The sequence below is a fragment of the Balaenoptera musculus genome, chromosome 15 (genome assembly GCF_009873245.2).
Source record: "Balaenoptera musculus isolate JJ_BM4_2016_0621 chromosome 15, mBalMus1.pri.v3, whole genome shotgun sequence".
In the NCBI taxonomy this organism is placed as follows: domain Eukaryota; kingdom Metazoa; phylum Chordata; class Mammalia; order Artiodactyla; family Balaenopteridae; genus Balaenoptera; species Balaenoptera musculus.
The window spans coordinates 43295683-43317033 of record NC_045799.1 but is presented as its reverse complement, the minus strand read 5'-3'; the positions used below and the strand labels follow the sequence as shown (position 1 = coordinate 43317033).

At 50.9% G+C, this 21351-nt stretch overlaps 1 protein-coding gene across 1 annotated transcript in view; it reads right to left on the bottom strand.

Annotated features, from left to right (window-relative positions):
- Positions 1-424: 424 nt before the first annotated feature.
- Positions 425-21351, bottom strand: part of NINL (ninein like) — a 113408-nt gene continuing 92481 nt past the window's right edge. The window contains exons 16-23 of the mRNA XM_036826841.1: positions 20802-21061; positions 14736-14840; positions 13521-13590; positions 7399-7557; positions 6591-6704; positions 3638-3808; positions 2278-2391; positions 425-1347 (exon numbers count right to left, since the gene is read on the bottom strand). Coding sequence (XP_036682736.1) covers positions 1156-1347; positions 2278-2391; positions 3638-3808; positions 6591-6704; positions 7399-7557; positions 13521-13590; positions 14736-14840; positions 20802-21061 — 1185 coding nt within the window. The 3' untranslated portion in view covers positions 425-1155. The remainder of the gene's footprint in view (positions 1348-2277; positions 2392-3637; positions 3809-6590; positions 6705-7398; positions 7558-13520; positions 13591-14735; positions 14841-20801; positions 21062-21351) is intronic.

Sequence of the window (21351 nt, the reverse complement as noted above, 5' to 3'; positions counted from 1 at the left end):
TCTTTGAAATATTTAATAGTTTAAAAAATACTTAGGGGCTTCCCTGGTGGCACAGTGGTTACGAATCCGCCTGTCAATGCAGAGGACACAGGTTCGAGCTCTGGTCCGGGAAGATCCCACGTGCCACAGAGCAACTAAGCCCGTGCACCACAACTACTGAGCCTGCACTCTGGAGCCCATGAGCCACAACTACTGAGCCCATGCGCCACCACTACTGAAGCCCGAGAGCCTAGAGCCCATGCTCCGCAATAAGAGAAGCCACCGCAATGAGAAGTCCACTCACCACAATGAAGAGTAGCCCCTGCTGGACACAACTAGAGAAAGCCCAAGCGCAGCAATGAAGACCCAATGCAGCCAAAAATAAATAACAACAAAAAAACACTTAGAAATCAATTTTAATAGAAAAGGACTTTTATTGCAAATACAGTGACTCTTCATATTACAGTAGTTTATTCTGATAAACCAAATGGCCATAATTTATGTATATTTTGGATATAAAACTATACTTTTTTTTTTTTTTTTTTTACAAATAATATACTTTCCAGTGTGATGACACTTCAATGAGGGAAAGATTGCATTCACAATAGAAACCATCCTCCCTGAGTCCACAGTCCTAAAATAACAAGCACTGTCCAGACATCCCTGCAGTGGAGCTGACCCTGACAAAGGGGCTTCCCCTCCTCTATCCCTCATTGCCAGTTGACAGTCACAGGAAGTCAAGCATTTCTGGAGTGTCTGTATCCACCCACTATGGAGAATGCTAGTGACTCAACCAGAGCAGCAACAGTGAAATGGTAGAACTGCAGAGCCCTGACTTTGCATTTTAGTCTCTGTAGCCAAGGTCAGAAGTAAAACATTAAAACTATTTTACCATTTACCTTGCTGAGAGCCCCCATAACCTGTTTCACTAGTAAGCAGCAAAATTAGGAATTTTACCTAGGGACCACTAAAAAAAAAATGTAGTCTTTTCCAACATGTCTGTTTTCCCCAGCATCTGGCACATAGTCGACCTTCATTAAGTGCTTGTGGGGCGAACAGAGAATCATAATCCTCATCTGTCCAGGGGTGTGTGGCCAATGAGCCATAGAAGTTATGGCATCACAGTGGTTTACTTTTAAAAGATGTTCTTTCAAAATGAACTCCAGGAAGAAAAGTCTACACAGAGAGAGATGCTGAAGCGATCTTATTGAGTAGTTTGTTGAGAGCTCTAACTCTTTCTTCCAAGAATCGGGATTTTTTCTCAGCACCTCGTTGCTTCTCTTCAGTGACCTGAAGCGCTTTCGTTAGGTGAGCATTTTCCACATAGAGCTCCTTGAGCAGCAAATCAGATCGTGTATTCTTTTCAAACTGGACAGGGGAGAAAGCCACACTGCACTGTGAATCTAATGCAGAAATGCCACGCTACCAGCTTGCCCCTCCCAGTCTTCCACGTTGTTCAAAGCACAGTTTGGGGATTCTTACAAATTGGAAACAAATATTGGATGTAATGACAATTTTTGTTATCCTGGCGGGAGAGAGGAAATTGAGAATCTGATGAACTATGTGGTAGAGAAAACTTAAGCCAATTTTGCACAAATTGATTTTTACCATAAAATGAAGACAAAAAGACCAAAATCTGTAGGCCTCAAAAAGAAAGGAAATTGTCAAGAGTACCCTGTCAAATTGGGTGTCAAAGGAAATTGTCAAGAGTACGCTGTCTGCGCTCTCACCTGCCCGCCCAAGTCCAAAACCTTGGCGTCCTGATGGATCCCTTCCCATCTCATCTTTCAGCTAGGCCTTCAGCGTGGGATACAGAGCCCCCATCTCTTGGGTCCTAACAGCTGGTGTCCTCGTTTCCTTTGATGTGCTTTCAACCAAACCTGGGGTTTGGGTTGAGGTTTTGCCAGGAGTGACTGGGGGAGTCACCGAGTCTGACTGCTGGGAAGGAACGTGAGGACCAGGGACAGAGAGGGTGGGAGGATGGCAATGCCAGCAGGGGAGGGGCTGCAGAGATGTGGGGGTGGTCAGGAGCGGGTGGCCTGCACAGAGTCACGCTGCCTGGGAACCTGCAGCTCCGGATGCCGCAGATGAACCAACCATACTTGACTGCTATGTAAGAAAAGTATCTCTACAGATTCTCACATTTCATTTCCTGGAGCTCCAAGTAGAACTTTTAGGGCAGCAATGGCCTCTCTCTCTCCTCTCCCCCTCTCAGCAATTCCACAGGACATGGGGTTCTCTTGGGTTATGTCTCCCTGATCAGCTACTTGAATGCCCAAACGAGGCATCATCACTCACCTGCTCTTTCAGCTCACGCACTTTCTCTTGGAGGAGCGCTTCCACGTTCTTCAAAATCATTTCCACCTCCTCCACCCGCTCTTCTGCGGCTTTCAGCTGTTTTTCATGTGCTTCCTGCACAAAAGGAGCTTAGAGATCAACACTGTACATTTTAAAAAGAATCATCGCGCGTTTGTTTACTTTAGAATGGAAATTAGCTGAAGTGTGCAAATCTGAGCATGTGGATAACCTTTCATCCGTAGAGGGAGGGTTAGAAATGTCTCACAAGCCACAAAGCTGCATTTCTCATTGTAGTCTAAGCAGATCAGCAGACTGCTTTGTGATAGGATTTATCCTTTGAGTCCTAAATGACTCAAAGGTGAGTTTCCCCAAACACATTAGTCTTTCTAAAGGATTTCTGACTAAATTTCTTTGTTTTGTCAATAATCTCTCACAGCTTAACTGTCTCTCCAGCATAACGTTTTTGCATAATGCTGAAAGGCTATTCGTTAGAATTTGTGTTTTACAAACGTCGAATTTCACCCACCTTTGCAGGCTTGGCCAGTTCCTCCCTCGTGAAGGTGCCTCGCCCTCTGGCCCCACCCCCACCCCCACCTCATGAACTCTGAGGACCAAGTTGTGCCCCGCAGGCCTACACTTTACGGTGCTCACTCACTGATGCCCGAGAGGCTGCTTTGAGGTGGGAACCGCTGCCACCAGAAGTTGACAGAAACGGAAGTACAGAGAGGTTAAACAAGTGGCCTGAGGTCACTCGGCTGGGGTGGTGCAGCCAGGATCCAGATCCCTGCAGCGTGCTCTGAGCCACTGTCCTGCTGCCCTTTAAGGCTGCGACTCTGTTTCTATGTGTCTAGACGCCTAGGGCAGCACCTGGCACACAGCCGGGCTCCCCAAGTCTGTGCTGTCACTGCGCTGACCTCTTGTCCAACCACCCCCCACACCCTGGCTACCTTTAAACATGCCGAGCACAGCCCACCTCAGGACCTTTGCACCTGCCTGTGCTCTCACAGGGCTACACAGGCAGGGACCCTGCCTGTTGCCTCCCTCGCGACCCCTCTATCACCATCTTTCAGGCCTGGAAGCGGGGACCGTGTGTGTGGCTGTGTGGCTGGCTGCAGACACGTGCAGCCCGGAAGACAGACTGGGGGGCTTTGGGGGGCCTTCAGGGTCAGCTGCTCAACGCCCCCCAGTTCTCAGGGAAAGTTGGGTCCCATAGCTTCCATAAACCAGTCCTCACGTAGTGGGACATCTGCGGGGCCATCTTCCCCTGGGCACCTGGGCAGCTTTTGGCTAAGTCACCAGAGAGCCAGCCTCCCCCTCCCCGTCACCCTCAGCCGGCCCTTGGGCCCCTGTCCTCACTTACCCGTTCCTCCTCCCGGAGCTGCCGAGCCGCCTGCCGCTCCCCTTCCAGCAGCTGCTGCAGCTCAGCCACGCGGCCCCGAGGCACCAGCCGCTCCATCTGCTCCTGCAGCTGCTGCACCTCGTGGGCGTGCTGGGACCGGGCCAGCCTCAGCCTCATGGTGGCCCCGTGCAGCTGCCCGGGGAGAAGGCACCCAGTGTTGGGGTGACCGCCCAGAGCTACGGGGTCACTACCAGACACAGAAGACTGCATCTCTACCTTTAAGGTCACCCCACAAGGGAAGTGTCTGCAGCAAAACCCACGGTTCCTAGAGCCTATTTAGCTGAATTCTGACGCCCGAACTCCATTCAGCGGGCGCTTCTACACAGTGAGAGCCAGGAAAGCCTGCCTGTAATCCTCCACGTGACCTCCCGCCGGATTACGTAACCTTCTGTCATGTTTACCTTCCGGGTACATTACTGGGGTGTAATTCCTTTAATACTGTGACCCACGCCAGCTGTGTACGGCAGCCTTCCTCTAAGTGAAGAGTTCATGCCCCTGACACTTGGCTGCGGCCGGGGTCCCAGAGGTGGGTTACACGGTGATCAGCGAGGGGCTGGGAGCAGGTGTGGATGGGCCTCAGCACCCGCTCCCTGGGCACAGAACCCACTGGGTCGTTGGTACCAAGCTGTCCAGAACCTGGCCACTTCCCCTGACGGACCACCTGGGAGCCCAGATCTCAACACCACTTATATCACTTGGACTCTGGCAGCTTTGTCTGGAACACACAGAACTTCCCTCTGAGACCCCCCAGACAGGAGAAGCAACAGCTCTGCCAGGGGTCCTGCCGAGGGCAGGTTGGAGAGGAGGGTGCCGGCCATGCCAGGCAAGAGCGAGGCTGTGAGCCCGCAGCCCCACTTCCCTCACTGTCCCGTGTCACTGCGTGTCTCAGAGGCCACCCCAGGCGGTTCTCCAGGACGGGTCCCCCCAGAGGCACACGCGTACACACGGGTCCAGCAGGGCAGCTACCATGCTCTTTGGGATGAAGACAGGGGAGGATAGTTCTCACATACCCTCCAACAGATGTAGCCTCCTCCTGACTTTCGAGATTCAGACGGTCACTCTACAGTCACTCTACAGTCACTCTACAGTCACTCTACAGTCACTCTGGCCCGTGTCTGGGCCCCCGCCCGCCCGAAAATGCTCTTCACACCCCCCTGCCCAGGTTCCTCGCCGCCCGCTCTCCACTTGGCTGGGTGGTACATCAGCAGCGCCCAACTGAGTGCCCCGAGCCCCCTCCTTGTGAAGTGAGGTGCGGGTGGAGGCTGGGCTGCCTCCGGAGAGCCCTGCTCAACTGCCACGTGAGAAGGGGGACGTCCCCAGGAGAGCAGTGGGGCCACTGCAGCCGGGAAGCCAGGGTCTTCACGTTCTGGATGCCAGGGCGGGGCAGCAAGCCCCTTGGACAGCAGCCCCTCCTGCCCTGAATCCAAGCTGGACCGGCAGAATGTGGGGAAGTGATATCCAGAACTCCCGGGCACCGGCCTCAGAAGCCTAGCCACCTGTATACTCTTCTGGGGGCGCCTGTTGCCACACCACGAGAACCCCATGCCGTGGAGAGGCCGGTGCGGGTGCCCCAGTCCGTGGCACCCCTGTAAGTGCCCTCTCGGACGCCTGGCTCCCCTGCTGGACCTGTGACCTTGGAACCACTCATGGCGCACCGGTGACCACTCCCTCCTTCGTGTGCACCTCACCTCCGCACACCCAGAGGGTCCCTAAGTGCCCTGGAAGCTCCTTACTTCCCTCCTCCACACTTTCATCCAGGTGTGTTTCATGGGGGTCCTCGTCTAAATCACAAAAGGGGACGCCAGCTCACGTCACAGCAGCCTGCTTAAGTGCAGTATCTCCTGCCTGTGACGGCGGCTGCATGTTGGGCATCCCAGCGGGCACGGAAACCTCTGGCAGCCCAGCCCTTCTGCCAGCAGATGGAGCTGACTGCTTAGCCTCGAAGGCTCAATCTAGTCCAGGCAATTTCTCAAGGTTCCTTTTGCACTAAAAATAGAGAAGGGAGCCCCCAGTATGTGGTGGCACCTCGGGGAAAGTGCCTGCTTACAGCGGGGGGCTGAGCCCACAGGAGCCTGACAGCACCTCATAAGGCCCCGGTGGGGGGTCCCGCACCCAGACTGACCCCTCTGCGGCCCCGGGCCATCTGAGAAGTGACTGTTCACACCAGGTGACCACAGCCAAGTCCAGGAGTCAGGCCAGGGGCCAGTTGGGGAACCTGGTGCAAAGGCTGGGCAGAGGCATGCGGGTTAGAGACCCTCCCACGGCCCTTTTCCTGCTGCCGTACCCTGGCCCCCCAAGCACACCCCAGGTCTGAGTCCACACTGGGCCCGTGGCCCTCAGGGCACCTCACCCCGTCACCTCCCTTCTGCTCGAGCTCCTCAGAAGAACCAGCCCCGCGTCCCTGCACCTCACGCTGTCAGGCACCCGCCGTCCCTCCTGGGCCCGCTCTGCTCACATGTGTTTGTCCCAGACCGCGAACTCCCTGCCTCCCCTGAGCCTGGTGCGCGCTGGACAAATGCTGCAGCAGGAGAGCGGGTGGAACGCCCACAGGAACGTGACACCTGGGCTCCACTGGGGGCGCGGAGCCGGGTCACCTCGGGGGCTGCTCTGCCCTGTTGGCCTGGACCTCAGAGGCCACCTGCCACGTTCCCTGGCCCCTGCATCTGTAGAGGGCACACCTGGAGGCGCTGCTATGGCCTCCTTCCCTCGTGAGGAACAGGCGCAGCTCTTCACGTGGCTCACTCGAGTTCAACCCGACCCTGGACTGAGCCTGACTCAGTCCTGGGCCTGGCGGGTGCCCAGCTAGCCGGGTGACCTGAGGCAGACCAACGATGCCCCTGGCTGGACTAGTCCCGGCCAGGCTGTCAGAGGCAAGGCTGACCCCTCCCGGGCTGGGACCACCACGCACACCCACCTGGTCCCGACTCTCTTCGAGGGCCTCTCTCAGCTGTGACTGTGCCAGTCTCAGGCTCTGACGTTCCTGAGTCACGTGTTCAAGTTCAAGTTCAAGTTTTTGGATTTGGTTATCCTGTTTTTTAAAAATCAATTTCACAAGTATAAGAAGTATCTTAGCAATGTGATACACGTTTAATGCAGAAACTTCAGAAAAGCAAAAATTACAAAATTCAACTCATCCATAATCCCAGCAGCCCAAGGACCACACCCGACGTTCTGCTGTATCTCCTGGCCCTCCCTCCACACGCACGGACTTCTGTCACTAAGACGTTGTATGCTGTGCTTTCCCCCTCTTATTATATCTTGAGTGTTAAATACTTTTCAAAAACATGGTTTTTAATGGCTGCACCATCGTTTACTGACTAATTCAATACTGTTGATGATTCAAAGCTGATTCCAATTCTGTTTTGCTATTATAAATACCACAGCAATGAAAATACTTCCAGCTAAGTCCGTACACAATGCTCAGTAAAGTTCCCACTAGCAGAATCATGAAGCCAGAGCACACGGACGTTCCTGATGCTCTTGATGTATATTTTGCCATATTGTCCTCCGGAGAGGTTGTACCAACTTACTCTCCTATCATCAGGATTTAATTCCTTTCTGCTACTTTTTCTAGATACCAGGCTTTGCAAAAGCTGCTGAAGTCCACATATTTTCAGGGCTTGCTTGTTAAGTCCCTCACTTTACCTCCAGGCACATCAGGGCCGTTCCTGATCTGTTTTAGGCCAGCCTGTCTGCCCCTCCCTGCCCCGCCGGCCACTCACCTGCAGCTCCTCCCGGCACGCCGCCTCCTCCAGTCTCTGTGTCAGCAGCTGAACAGTGATGTGATTCTTCTTGCTCTGGGCCTGGTGGGTAGAGACCTCCTCTCCCAGCTGCAGGACCCTGTGGTTGAGCTGGGACAATTCGTCCTTGCATTTCTGACTCTAGAACAAAAAGGGATAAAACACAGATGAAAAAGTTATTTTTTTAAACCAACAGCATTCCAGTGGTTCTTAACCAGGGACCCTCTTGCTCCCCGAGGGATGCTTGGCAATGTCTGGAGACCATTTTGGTCATCACAGCTAGTGGGGTGGGGTTACTACTAGAAACTAGTGGGTGAGGCGCTCAGCGTCCCCAGAGTGATGGGCTCTCAGGCCACAGGGCAGAGGATGAACTCTGGTCCATCCAAGAAGCAGCAGACTGGGCACCAGGGGTGCTCACAGCCCATCAACATCCAACCACTGCTCTGGAGAACTGGCATGGTTTTCTTGTTTCTCCCACGGTTATTTCTAACATTATCTTAAGCAATTTGAAGGGAAAAAAACCCCTCGTTTTACTTGAGGCACGTGATTCTCTTCAAATCATTGCCATTAAACACAAAAGCCGAGGCTCTCGGTGGGGGGAGCACACTGATAAAATCGCCCACTTTGCAGGCAGCGGATGCTGGACCCTGGGCGGTGCTGCCTGGGATGAAACAGCAGCCAGCAGGTGACACACGGAAGTTCGTTATTTCCAACCGGGTGTCACACACCTTCACACAAACCACGTTTCGCTCATCTGCTTTTCCCCAGCAGCCGCTCTGGAGGCCGAGGGTCTGCAGCCCTCCGTGCCTCAGAGCAGCGTCTACGCACAGCTGGTGGGCGCGTCACTGTCGCCCCAGGGCTGGGTGTTCCCACCACATCAGCCAGGCGCAGGAAGAAGCAGGCTGGGGTGAGAGCTACGGGTCTCTCCAGGGGACAGCAGAGGTCTGAGAAGCCAGAGGTGACAAAAACACTCCCAGAGGACTTCCCTGGTGGTGCCGTGGTTAAGAATCCGCCTGCCAGGCTGCAATGAATCCACCTGGTTATGCCTTACACACACACACACACACACACACACACACACACACACACACAGACACACACACACAGAGGCATAATGACTGATTGCTTAGAACGAGTTCCTCTGGCATTACCTTTTTTTCTCTAAATTAGTTTTTTCTTTAAATTTAACCTTCAGTTTTGAGTCACTTAGTTGGCTGTTGCATCATATGATTCTTTGGTTGTCTCCCAGTGATGCCAGATGGGATCAGCACAGCCCCAGGTGCTAGTTGCTAATGCCTATAAAAAACCACTCACCCCCACAAAGGAGAATCATTTAAGAGTTCTTTGGACTTCATCTTCAAAAGTAGGCAAAGAATTCATGTGACAGGTTATCCCAGAAAATCCTTTGCAGTTAGTGAAATTAGGGTATAACTAAGAACATTCAGAATACTACACACACAGTTTAGGTGATCTTGGTATAGTGGTGGGACAGCAGTAAAGTAATTAATATGTACATGCTCTGCTGGGGGAGACTAAAGGGAAAGAGGTGTTCAGCCTAGAAAAACATTTCTCAGTGGATTTCCTATGAAGTCAATGTGTCTTGGGTTTAACTTTGAAACAAATTAAAAAATTTAAAAACTGACTTACTAGCATTTGTGGATTTCAGATTGAGACCCATGTAAAAGCAGTGTTTTATTCTGTGAAAAAAAAAAGAATCCACCAGCCGACGCAGGGGACACGGGTTCGATCCCCGGTCCGGGAAGATCCCACATGCCGAGGAGCAACCAAGCCCATGCACAACAACTAATGAGCCTGCGCTCTAGAGCCTGCGAGCCACAACTACTGAAGCCCGCGCTCCCTAGAGCCCACGCGCCGCAACTACTGAAGCCTGTGTACTCAAGGGCCCGCGTGCTGCAACTACGGAGCCCGCGGGCTGCAACTACTGAAGCCCGCGCGCCAACAGCCCGTGTTCTGCAACAAGAGAAGCCACCGCAATGAGAAGCCTGCGCACCGCAAAGAAGAGTAGCCCCCGCTCTCCACAACTAGAGAAAGCCCGGGCGTAGCAACGAAGACCCAACGCAGCCAAAATAATAATAATAATAATAATAATAATAATAATAATAAAATTTTAAAATTAAAAATAAATAAAAACACTCCCAGAAAGAGTAAGAGCTCAGCAAGGTGTCAGGACACAAGGTTGGCAGCTGAAAATCCAGTGTACTTCTATGTCCTGACAGTGAACATGCAGAATCCCATGTGAAAAACAAAACACCATTTCTGGCTTCTGGTCTGGCCTGTAAAGAGCTTGGAAGTCGTCACTCCCATCCTCCCAACAAGAAAAAGCTGAGTAACTGAAAACTCAACCACTCTTCTGAGACCCATCAGAGAACTGAGGTCACAGGGCAAATCAATGCCCTGAAAACTGGAGAGACGGCCAAAGAGAGTCACAGCTCACCAGAAGCTGATGGCTGGAGCCCGAAACAAAGTGGCTACTGTGGGCGGAACTGTGTCCACAAATTCTCGGCTGTGTCTGGAGACAGGGCTTGCAGCAGGTAATTAAGGTTAAATGTGCTCACGAGGTGGGGTCCTAATCTGATAGGACAGTGACTTTATGAGAAGACACAGTGAGAGGGCATCGTCTGCAAACTCGGAAGAGCCTCGCCAGAACCAAGTCAGCCCTGCCTTGATCTTGGACTTCCGGCCTCGAGAACCATGAGGCAATAAACTCCTGTGGTTTAAGCCACCTGTCTGTGGCATTCTGTACAGAGCCTGAGCAGACTAAGACAGTGACCATTTTGAAGTACACAGAGCGTTCTGTTCTCCTGCCCTCAAGGGAAACGTCCTTTTTACCAGATCAGAACCAGCGTGGGGAAGGGGATACCCAACTGCAGCCCCCTCTAAGCTTTCTGACTCAGTACACACCTATCAGAGTGGCTAAAATAAAAGCGTGACAACACAAGTGTGGACAAGGATGTGGGGAAACTGGATCAAGCACACATTGCTGGCAGGAACGGAAACTGTTACAGCCACTCTGGATAACAGTTGGGCAATTTCTTATAAAACTAAACATGTAACTACCATACAACTCAGCAACTGCTCTCCTGGGCATTTATCCCATGAAATGAAAACCTATATCCACACAAAGACCTGCCTGGGAATGTTCACGGCACCTCTGTGACAGCCCCAAACTGGAATCAGCCCAGCCGTCCTTTAAAAGGTGAGCGTTAAAACAAGCTGTGGGCGACTTCCCTGGTGGTCCAGCGGTTAAGACTCCGTGCTCCCAAGGGCCCGGGTTCGATCCCTGGTCAGGGAACTAGATCCCGCAGGCCACAACGAAGACCCCGCGTGCCGCAGCTAAGATCAGGTGCAGCCAAATAAAGAAATAAATATTAAAAAACAAAACAAAACAAGCTGTGGGACATCAATGCCTTGGAATAGCGTCCAGCAACAGGAAGAAGCTAACTGTGGACACACAGCCGGGAATTATGATATGCAAGAAAAGGCAACCCCAAAGTTCGTATTCTGTATTCCTTTTGTATCACATTTTGAAATGACACAATTTTGGAAATGAAGGGCAGTTAGTGGTTTTCAGGGGTTAGGGGCTGGGGTAGGTGGGCAGGAAGGTGGTGGGTGTGGTTATGAAAGAACAACGTGAAGGATCCTTGTGGAGCTGGAGCTGTTCAGTATCTTGACTGGTCATGGAGACACGAACCTACACAGGGGATAAAATTGCATAGAACTTGACACACACACGAGTACACAAGTAAAACTGGGGAAGCCCGAGTAAGGCCCATGGATTGTATCAATGTCGACATCTTGGTTGTGATATTCATTATGGACTGATCCCTGCCAAATCACATGTTGAAGCCCAAACCCCCAATACCTCAGAGTGACTGTATTTGGAGACGGGGTCTTGAAATAGGTGATTAAGGTAAAATGAGGTCATATGAGTCCAATATGGTGGTGTCCTAATAAGAAATGAAGACACAGACACATCGAGGGACGACCATGTGAGGACACAGGGAGGGACAGCTGTATACAAGCCAAGGAGAGAGGCCTCAGAAGAAACCAGCCCTGCCCTGATCTTGGACTTCGAACCTCGAGAACTATGAGGAAATAAACTTCTGTTGTATAAGCCACTCACTCTGTGGTACTTTGTTATGGCAGCCCTAGCAAACTAACACAGATATATTATACTATAGTTCCATAAAATGTTACAACTGGAAGAAACTGGACAAAGTGTATTTCTCTGTAATATACTTCTTATAACCACCTGGGAGTCTGCAATTATCAATACTCATTTCAATTAAAAAAAGAATTAAAAAACAAAAACAAAAACAAGAATGACACATCCCAGCTTCTGTGCTTCAGTCCAAAAGCCAGTAAGTGAGACCAAGTACAGAAGGCATTTACTTATGGGGCAAAGGGAGACCAGTGTGGAGGTCAGTGCTGAGTGAGACAGGGCATTTACCCGCAGGGTAAAGGGATTAATCAAATAGTTAAGTAAATCTATTGAAGATGAGGAAACCAGGTTTTTCATTGCTAGAGGCAAGAGTTACAAATATGGAAACGGAGAAAACCAGAATTATCCCTGTGATGTTGGAATTGCAGATAAGAGTTTGAATTCATGGTTTTCAGTAGGGAGATATATAAATAAATATACCTGAAACCATGTGCATGTGAGTGTAATAAATATACGTATACACTCCCTAGCTCTATGCACTAACTGCACCTGGACATAGCAATGCCCCAGGAGCCATGAGCACTCCTAGTGCCCAGATCTTGGTCTCTAAATACCATTCGGAACTAAAGGTCACCAAGGGCTCCTTGGAGAAATGACTGCTTCCAGGACTGGGGCAGGGAAGTACTAGATGAACCTGGAATATCGTGGGGCACCAGAAAGTGAGGAAGTGCTCAAAGAATGACCAGGACCTGTCAGGAGGACCCAGAAGTCACCCTGAGGGGGCTCTTATTGGCCAAATCTGGGACAATCTGAGCATAAAAATAAATACTGATGGTAACATATTAATAACCCATTGAATAAAACAGGAATCTATGATAGTAACATAATGATGAATAAATAAATGGAGGGCTTCCCTGGTGGCGCAGTGGTTAAGAATCCGCCTGCCAATGCAGGGGACACAGGTTCGAGCCCTGGTCCAGGAAGATCCCACATGCTCTGGAGCAACTAAGCCCATGCGCCACAACTACTGAGCCTGCACTCCAGAGCCCGTGAGCCACAACTACTGAACCCGTTTGCCACAACTACTGAGCCTGTGCTCTAGAGCCTGTGCTCCTCAACAAGAGAAGCCACCGCAATGAGAAGCCCACGCACCACAACGAAGAGTAGCCCCCGCTCGCCGCAACAAGAGAAAGCCTGCGCACAGCAACGAAGACCCAGTGCAGCCAAGAATAAATAAATTAAATAAATTAAAATAAATAAATAAATGGAGAGAAGAAAAAGCTCTTCCTTACACTAGAACACCAATTAACAAATATAAAAGGAAGCTGGGATTAGTCACCAACTGGCCACCATCACAGTAATAACTGACTGCACCAAGAAACAGAGGATGCTGAAACAAGGGGGTGAGAGTTTGATGAAGAACAAGATATTCACATCATATCAAAGCATTTCCCCATAAAATATTTAGCAATTACCAAGGGGAAAGTAACTTTGTGGAGAAGCCTGACCAACACCACCTGACCAAGAATCTAAGTTGACGTCACTAATGCTTGTGTCCCTGGACTGGATGGGATGAGAAGGACACAGCATCACTTTGGGGATATTCACACATAATCTGAATCCAATCACAGGGAAGCACCAGATACACCAAAACAACCGCTTGTAATCTTCAAAAGCGCCAGGTCGTAACAACAAGGACAGGCGGACTGAAGCCACACGAGGTCCTGGGCTGGCTGATGGGGCAGTTTCATAGTCACACTGATTTCCTAATCTGGGGTGGGAGAGGGCTGATGGGTCAGCAACTCACTCTCAAATCTTTCATAACAAAGTTCTGTGCTTCCTTGTTGTAAGCTTGAAATCATTTCAAAATAATGGAAAAGGGAGGGTGGCATCAGCTTCATGCCAGGTGTCAATACTTCACCTGTGTGCAGAGCTCTTCCATCTCAGAGCAGGCCTTTTCCTTCTCTCTCTTTAAAACCTCAACTTCCTTCCTGTTGAAGAAGCAAAGTTAACAGTATCACTGACCACTCATCGCTCACGGTCACCTTGGCGGCTTGGATCTGTACACCTGCTCCTGGTACCCTACAGCCACTGCTCCGTCACTGTCCTACGCCATCGCTGCTGCTGGTCCAATCGGATCCCAGCTTCGGAACCAGAGGAACCCTGCCAGCACTGTAAGAACAAACCCTCCATGACGTTCCTCAATCACACACGTTAATCTCTCTCTGGCACATGTGACTGCTCTTCACACCCAGCAGCATAAACACCAACACAGGCTTACATTCACTGACATCTGAGGTCAAAGGGGTCCCAGCACCAAACTTAGGGAAAAATGGTTCCTAGAGGGAAAAACCTTGCAGATTTCAGAACTGCTGTAACGTAACAGCGATCGCTTATTGACCATCCACTTTGGATCCCAGGCTTTCATCATCAGGCACTTTTATCAAATCAACACCGCATCCTCGGCAGTTTAGAGCTCAGCTCATCTTGAACGTCATTAAGAAAAAAGCCAAACAAACCATCCTTGGATGAGGCTCTGATGGTGAAAGCAGAAATCCACTGACAGGCATCCTGAGCCCCCACCGCAACACACCCCCCCCACACACACACACATGCACACAAACACAGCTCCTGCCTCAGTGCTCAGGCCCCCGACCCCTGACTCCGACTCACTGAAATCGACAGACCAGGAATGAACCTCGGAGAAAAGCACAGCTAAGACCATTATCAGGACAAGAACAAACAGATTCTACTCGCCCAGAAAGGCTGCAAGAGTATCTCTCGCCCCTACGAGAATGCTCGATGCCTCCCCCGAGCCCTGAGCACAATGTGGAGTTATTTCTGCAGGGTGAGCAGTGCTTGCACAGCAGCGTCAGAGGCACAGGGGCCTGTGCTGGAGCTGGTGGCGGTGGTGCTGACCTGGCACCTCCTACTTCTGCGAGTGAGGAGCTCAGGAAGGAGGCCCGAGGCCTGTGCCTGGCAAGGCTGGTCAGAGGGCAGCATGGCTCTCCTGCAATGCGGGTTATCTGTGAACACGTCCCACTTTCTACAGCAATGCCTTCTAAGCTTACTCTACGAAGAGCAAGCCCTGTCAGGGACCGGGCGGTCGGGGTGGGACCACTGAGACGGCCCTTACCTCTGTGCAGCCTCTGTCCTTTCTGCAGCTTCAAGCTCTTGCTGGATCCTTGCCAGCTCATTTTTCAAAAACGTGTTTTCTTCAGAAAGCCTATCCAACTTGATTCTGCATGAGAAATTTAAGAAAGGAAGAAGAGTGGGAACTCCAGAAGCTGGTCACCCCCACGCACTCCAGTCCTGCAGTGACCCTGCAGCCACACTTCCTCTTCCCTAGATGAGGGCACAGGACACCACTTCCTTCGTTTTCCTGTATCCCGTGTTAACCTGCTCTGGTTTGCATCTCCCAAGAGATAAGCTATAGAAGACAAAGCTTTCTTAGCTTCTAAAACGGCCACACAATCAACAACTCCCTGGTGTATTCAGCACCTTGGTTCTTTGTGTTCACAGCTGGCCTGTTCCTGCATCTTATAACCTCCACTGAAATGTGAGTGTGCCCATGGCTGGCACCAGTGCAAGATGCTGGGTGAGTCCTCGCGAGGTCATTGCAAGGAGAGTGGCCACCTCCTCCACCCAGGGGACTCCAGCACAAAGCTGAGGAACACAAGGACTGGGGAGGCCGGATCCCAAGGGAAGAGCGCCTCCATCCTACACCCTGAGCTCAGTACCAGGAGGAGCCTGGGACGATGCCCGTATCAGTGGACAGAGGGCGACCTGATGCAACATGGAGCCTTCAGCGGGAAAAGCAAGTACCGACAGTGGCTGCCGGGACCAAGTCTGCCCGGAGCCCCCCTGGCTTCCGATGCTCTTAGAGTCTCCCTGGGAAGGTAACCCCATCGATGTGTGACACACGAGCAACTGACCAGTAAAGATCACGGGGAGGCAGCCTGAAACCCACTCCTGCTGCCCAGAGAGTCTATCCTTAACGCATGTTGGTCTTGCGGACACTTATTCCCCTAAACAGGTCTCTACCTGGCATTAGCTTCTTTTCAATCTAAAAGTACTCAAAGCCACATGACCTCATATGTTTATGTATTATTCTTATAATGTCAAGCTTAAGTATCTCCTTCATAAGCATAAGTACCACTTCATTTTTCCTCATGAGGAACTAGAGAGAAAAATAAAGACATAGAAGTCAACGGAATTTTAAAAGCAGCAAAGGGTTTCAAGCAGGGGAGTGACACAAATGAGGTCTGTGTTTTGAACTGTCATTCTGGCTCCAGGATGGAAAACAAATTGATTCAAGGCAGGTGTGTGTGTGTATGTGGTTGGCAGGGGATTCTGCCGCCAGCTTCCTGGACCTCAAATAAGACGGCAGTTGCTCCACCCCAGCCGCGCACACTCACCAAATAACCAGAGCAAAGCTGATCATCTAGTGTGTGATGTCCTCACAGAAGGTAACGGAAACCTCCATGGGTCCCCAGTCAAAAAAACCCGGAAGCTGAAACCAAAGCCATGAGCATTAAGCAACACAAAAGTGGGGTTACCCTGAGGCCAGCACCTACACCAGTGTGGAGAAACCACACCGTGGATACATGCACTGGGCCAGTTCCCTGGAAGAGGTTAAAGTGGTCTCAGATTAAGAGGCTCCTAACTCTTGGCAAAAGCAAAACACATCCTTTCTGCAGGGAGCACCCTCTACTACAGCTCCCAGGATTCCCAGAGATAAACATCATGCAAACATGAGCTCACAATTAAAGATCACCACAATATACGTGGAAAAGGACCACCTCTGAGAGTCAGAAGAAGCCAGAACAACAGAATTAGATCCTGTAGGAACCTCAGATACTGGAATTATCAGACACAAACTAAGGATAAATATTATGAAATGTTTACTTAACTAAAAGATGGAAATTTAAAAAGGACAAGCAACAAGAAGCTATCAAAAATGATCAGACAGGACTAACTAAACAGAATTTTGGAAAATAAAAAGTCAATGTCAAAAGAAAAACTCACTGGCAGAACGTGCCATAGAAAAGAATTCGGAAGTAATGAAAGAGGTTAAGAAATGGAGGAAGAAGGATGCTCAACATCATTAATCATTAGAGAAATGCAAATCAAAACTACAGTGAGGTATCACCTCACACCAGTCAGAATGGGCATCATCAGAAAATCTACAAACAACAAATGCTGGAGAGGGTGTGGAGAAAAGGGAACCCTCTTGCACTGTTGGTGGGAATGTAAATTGATACAGCCACTATGGAGAACAGTATGGAGGTTCCTTAAAAAACTAAAAATAGAACTACCATATGACCCAGCAATCCCACTACTGGGCATATACCCTGAGAAAACCATAATTCATTCAAGAGTCATGTACCACAATGTTCACTGCAGCTCTATTTACAATAGCCAGGACATGTAAGCAACCTAAGTGTCCATCGACAGATGAATGGATAAAGAAGATGTGGCACATATATATAATGGAATATTACTCAGCCATAAAAAGAAACGAAATTGAGTTATTTATAGTGAGGTGGATGGACCTAGAGTCTGTCATACAGAGTGAAGTAAGTCAGAAAGAGAAAAACAAATGCCATATGCTAACACATATACATGGAATCTAAAAAAAAAATGGTTATGAAGAACCTAGGGGCAGGATGGGAAAAAAGACACAGACCTTCTAGAGAATGGACTTGAGGACACGGGGAGGGGGAAGGTTAAGCTGGGACAAAGTGAGAGAGTGGCATGGACATATATACACTACCAAATGTAAAATCGATAGCTAGTGGGAAGCAGCTGCATAGCACAGGGAGATCAGCTCCGTGCTTTGTGACCACCTAGAGGGGTGGGATAGGGAGGGTGGGAGGGAGGGAGACGCAAGAGGGAAGAGATGTGGGGATATATGTATATGTATAGCTGATTCACTTTGTTATACAGCAGAAACTAACACACCATTGTAAAGCAATTATACTCCAATAAAGATGTTAGATAGATAGATAGATAGATAGATAGATAGATAGATAGATAGATAGATAGAAATGGAGGAAAAGTGAAAAGACCTAACATCATACACCCAGTTGTAGAGGACAGTGAGGGGAGAAGCAATATTTTACAAATAATGGCTGAGAGTTTTTCATAGGACACAAATCTATACATTCAATAGACAATGTTTTCTAAGTAGGATAAGTAAAAAGAAAACCACACCTATGTCCTACGACCCAACAATTCCATTCTTACGTACACCAGCACCCAGAACAAAAAATGGGGCTCCCCAAAGCCCCCAAGGGTTGCCACTATCCTGACTTGGAAAAGTGACCCCTGGGGGACTTGCGCTGGGGACACAGATGTGCCCAATTCATCAACAATTCTTCCAACTGCACACGTGTGTGTATTTTTCTTGTGCGTATAACACTTTAATAAAAAGTTAAAGTGAAAGAATACACACCTAAACATACCAAAGAAAAACCAAAGAAGATGGAGAAGTTAACAGCAGCCAGAGGATACAACTCAGATCACCATTCTCAGGTTCTAGGGTTCAGTCCCTAGAACCTGAGAATGAGCTGTTTCACGGCAAAGGGGAATCAACGCAACAGAGTTAAGGCTGCTAATTAGCTGACCTTAGATGGGAAGAGTGTCCTGGACTGTCCAGGTGGCCAAGGTGGGCACAAGGCTCCTCAACTGTGGAAGAGGAGGCAGAAGAGTGGGCGTCAGGATGGAGTGTGAGGAGGACCAACCAGTCACTGCTGGTGTTAAAGAAGGAAGGGGCCGGACCAAGGAATGTAAGGCCTACAGGTTCTCCTCCAGAGCCTCGGGCAAGGAAGGCAGCTGCCGACACCCAGATTTCTGCCCAGTCATACCCACTTCTGACTTCTCGGCTCCAACACTGTGAAATCCTAAATTGTGATGCTTTAAGCCTCTGACTTTGTGGTAATTCATCACAGCAGCAATAGGAAACGGACGCTCACACAAGGCAGCAACCGTTGGATGGAGCAGACTGCCCAGGTCAAAGGGCAGAGGGCAGCCCTTTGACTGCTCATCTAAGTTCATGCTCCTAGGAAGACCATCCTTCAGAAACCGGAGAATTTGAGACATTTTAAGATAAACAAAAAACTGAGGGAATTTCCTCCAGAGAGTTTCACTAAAGGGCACATATCAGAGGAAAGAAGATGGTCCCATAAAGAGGGCATCTAACTAGGCATCCAAGCTGAGGGCCGTTCAGCAAAATGCCTGGTCTGGATTCTTCAAAAATGTCCATGTCCAAACGCCCAGAAACAATCTACCAACACTGACTCAGGAAGGAACAGAAGAGCTGAACAGACCTGTAACTAGGGTTACAGGTGCTGGAGCACGGAGTCTCCCCCGAGCCCCACCTGGGCGGGGCGGGGCGGTGGGCGGGGCGGCTGAAAGCTCCAAACACATCTCGCTCCCGGCTGCACCCCCGGCTGTGCTGGCACATGGCAGTACCCAGGAAACAGTGTCCAATGATGCAGACCCCACTTAGACGCAAACTGTGACTTTAGCTATGGGGCCAACAGGCCAGGGCAGGCAGCGGGGCAGGAGGAGCAGGGAGAGGACCAGGACAGCCTGCTGGGCCTCGAGGCGGGGGCTGGGATGGAGAATTTGGACAGCACAGGTCTGGGCTCACGTGTCTGTCACCGGGAAGCACCCGAGACGAACAGCAGAGTGGGATTCTGGGCGCTGGGCTGCGTCTGTGCCGAAGGCCCCTGTGTGTGCCTGGAGCCTACTGCGGACTCGCGTGTGCGCTGGGTCTGAAACCAGCCTGTCAGCAGCAGCCAAGATAGTAGACGTGTGTCCACACATTCACCTCGGGCTCTGTGCCGCTTGTGTGGCCCGGCACCAGCTCTGCTTCATGGTGGAGGGAATTCAGAAGTCAGGCCACCACAACCAAGGTTCCACGTCATCTGGGACACCCATCTCTGAGGCAGGGGCACAGAGCAAGGTCTAGATGGTGGTAAACGGTCCAGGTACCTCCGGGAGGAGTGAGGGGGTCTGGGGACAGAGCCCGGGGCTTCTGGCTATGCTAATGTTTTCTTTCTCAAGCTGGGAGGTGCACTGACATTTATTCCTTTTGGTTTATCATAAATCCCACGTAACCCTTTTTTTCAGTGAAGCAGGCTGCCCATGGTCACCCAGCAAGCGGGAGCTGGAGCCTCAGCTGGACACACCCGCGTCTGTGGCAAGCCAGCGTCACCTGCCTGGACAAGTGACATGACACCTCATGGAGACTCTGTCTCCAAGGGACCTTGCAGGTGTGCTGTGCGGGGGTTAATGGGGCCAAAGACACTGCACGCAGAGCAGTAACCACATCACACGGCTGTGCGCGGCCTGCAAGTGCCCGCATCACCTCTGCAGCACCTGGAAAAGCCCTTCTAGAATCCTGGACTCCTGAGATGGAGCGTGTGCCAGCCTGAGCCCCCGGGGGGCCGGGGAGGAGGACCAAGCTGCACACCTGGGCACTCCCCTCACCCGCCCACACACCACCGTCTCCAGCCACCTCCCCACCCTGAGGCTCCCCTGAGGGATCTCGAGGCCCCCAGCCTCCCGGTGGAGCCCAGAGGACAGGCGTGTGGGCCCTTCTCCTGTAACACAAAAGACCATGTTCCGGTTTTCCAAACTATCCCTTTCTCTCCTTTGCTCACACATCTCAGCTTTTTCAAGAACCCCACTGACCCAGACTAACGGCCTTTCCTGTTATTTTGGGGCTTTTAGGCCTTTTATCCACCTCCCCAAGGACCATGAGATGACAGACGATGGAGACCGTGTTGCCCCTGCTACCAGGAGAGTCAGAGGCAGGAGGTAAAGTGAGTTAAAATTCTACAAAGCAAAGGGCTTCAGGGCCTAAGCTCTAGTTAATACGTATTTTTAAAGTCAGAATCTTTGGGACTTCCCTGGTGGTCCAGTGATTAAGACTCCGTGCTTCCACTGGAGGGGCATGGGTTCGATCCCTGGTCGGGGAACTAAGATCCTGCATTCCGCATGCGCAAAAAACCGAAAAGTCAGAATCTTTGTAAAATAACCTGTTCTTTCAGGGCTCACGTGTCTGCACCAATGAGAACCACTCAGGTAACAGCCATTGTGATTCTGAGCAGTTTGCCCAAATCCAATTTCAAATTTGGGTTCTGAGCAAGAAACCCTGGACGCGAAATCCCAAAAGGATGCAGTGCCGGACCTGACCCGCTGCAGCGCCTCCTCCAGCTGGTCCCTCTCCTGGGCCAGCTGCCGCGCGTGGCCCCGCTCCAGCTCCACTGCCCGCTGCAGCCGGTCCCGCAGGCCTCGGACAACCTCCTGCGACTCCTGGTGCAGCGTCGCCAGCTCGGCCTTCTGACCCTGCAGCACGCCAACCTCGAGCTTGAAGGCCCGCTCCAGCTCCTTTCTCTCCTCCGCAAAGGCCCTTTTCGTCACCTCCATTTCCCTTTCATAGTAATTCACCTGGGAAAAGAAGCGTGAGCGATGTCAGCCAGGGGCCCCTAAACATGATCTGCCTGACGATACAAGGCTGCCCGGCACAGCATCCAAAGAGCGGGTGGCCCGGCCTCAACAAGGTGCTGGGGCCTGTGAAAGGCTCCCCAGGGCCCGTGTGGCCGCCTGCTTCTGTCACATCCCGTAACCTTCACTGCTGCCTATGGGGGCAGGCCTGGCAGGCACAGAAAGGCTGCTGGGGGCCGAGCTGGGCTGGGTGCCCGGCAGCAGCAGCAGGAGGGCAGAGGGGGGACAATGCC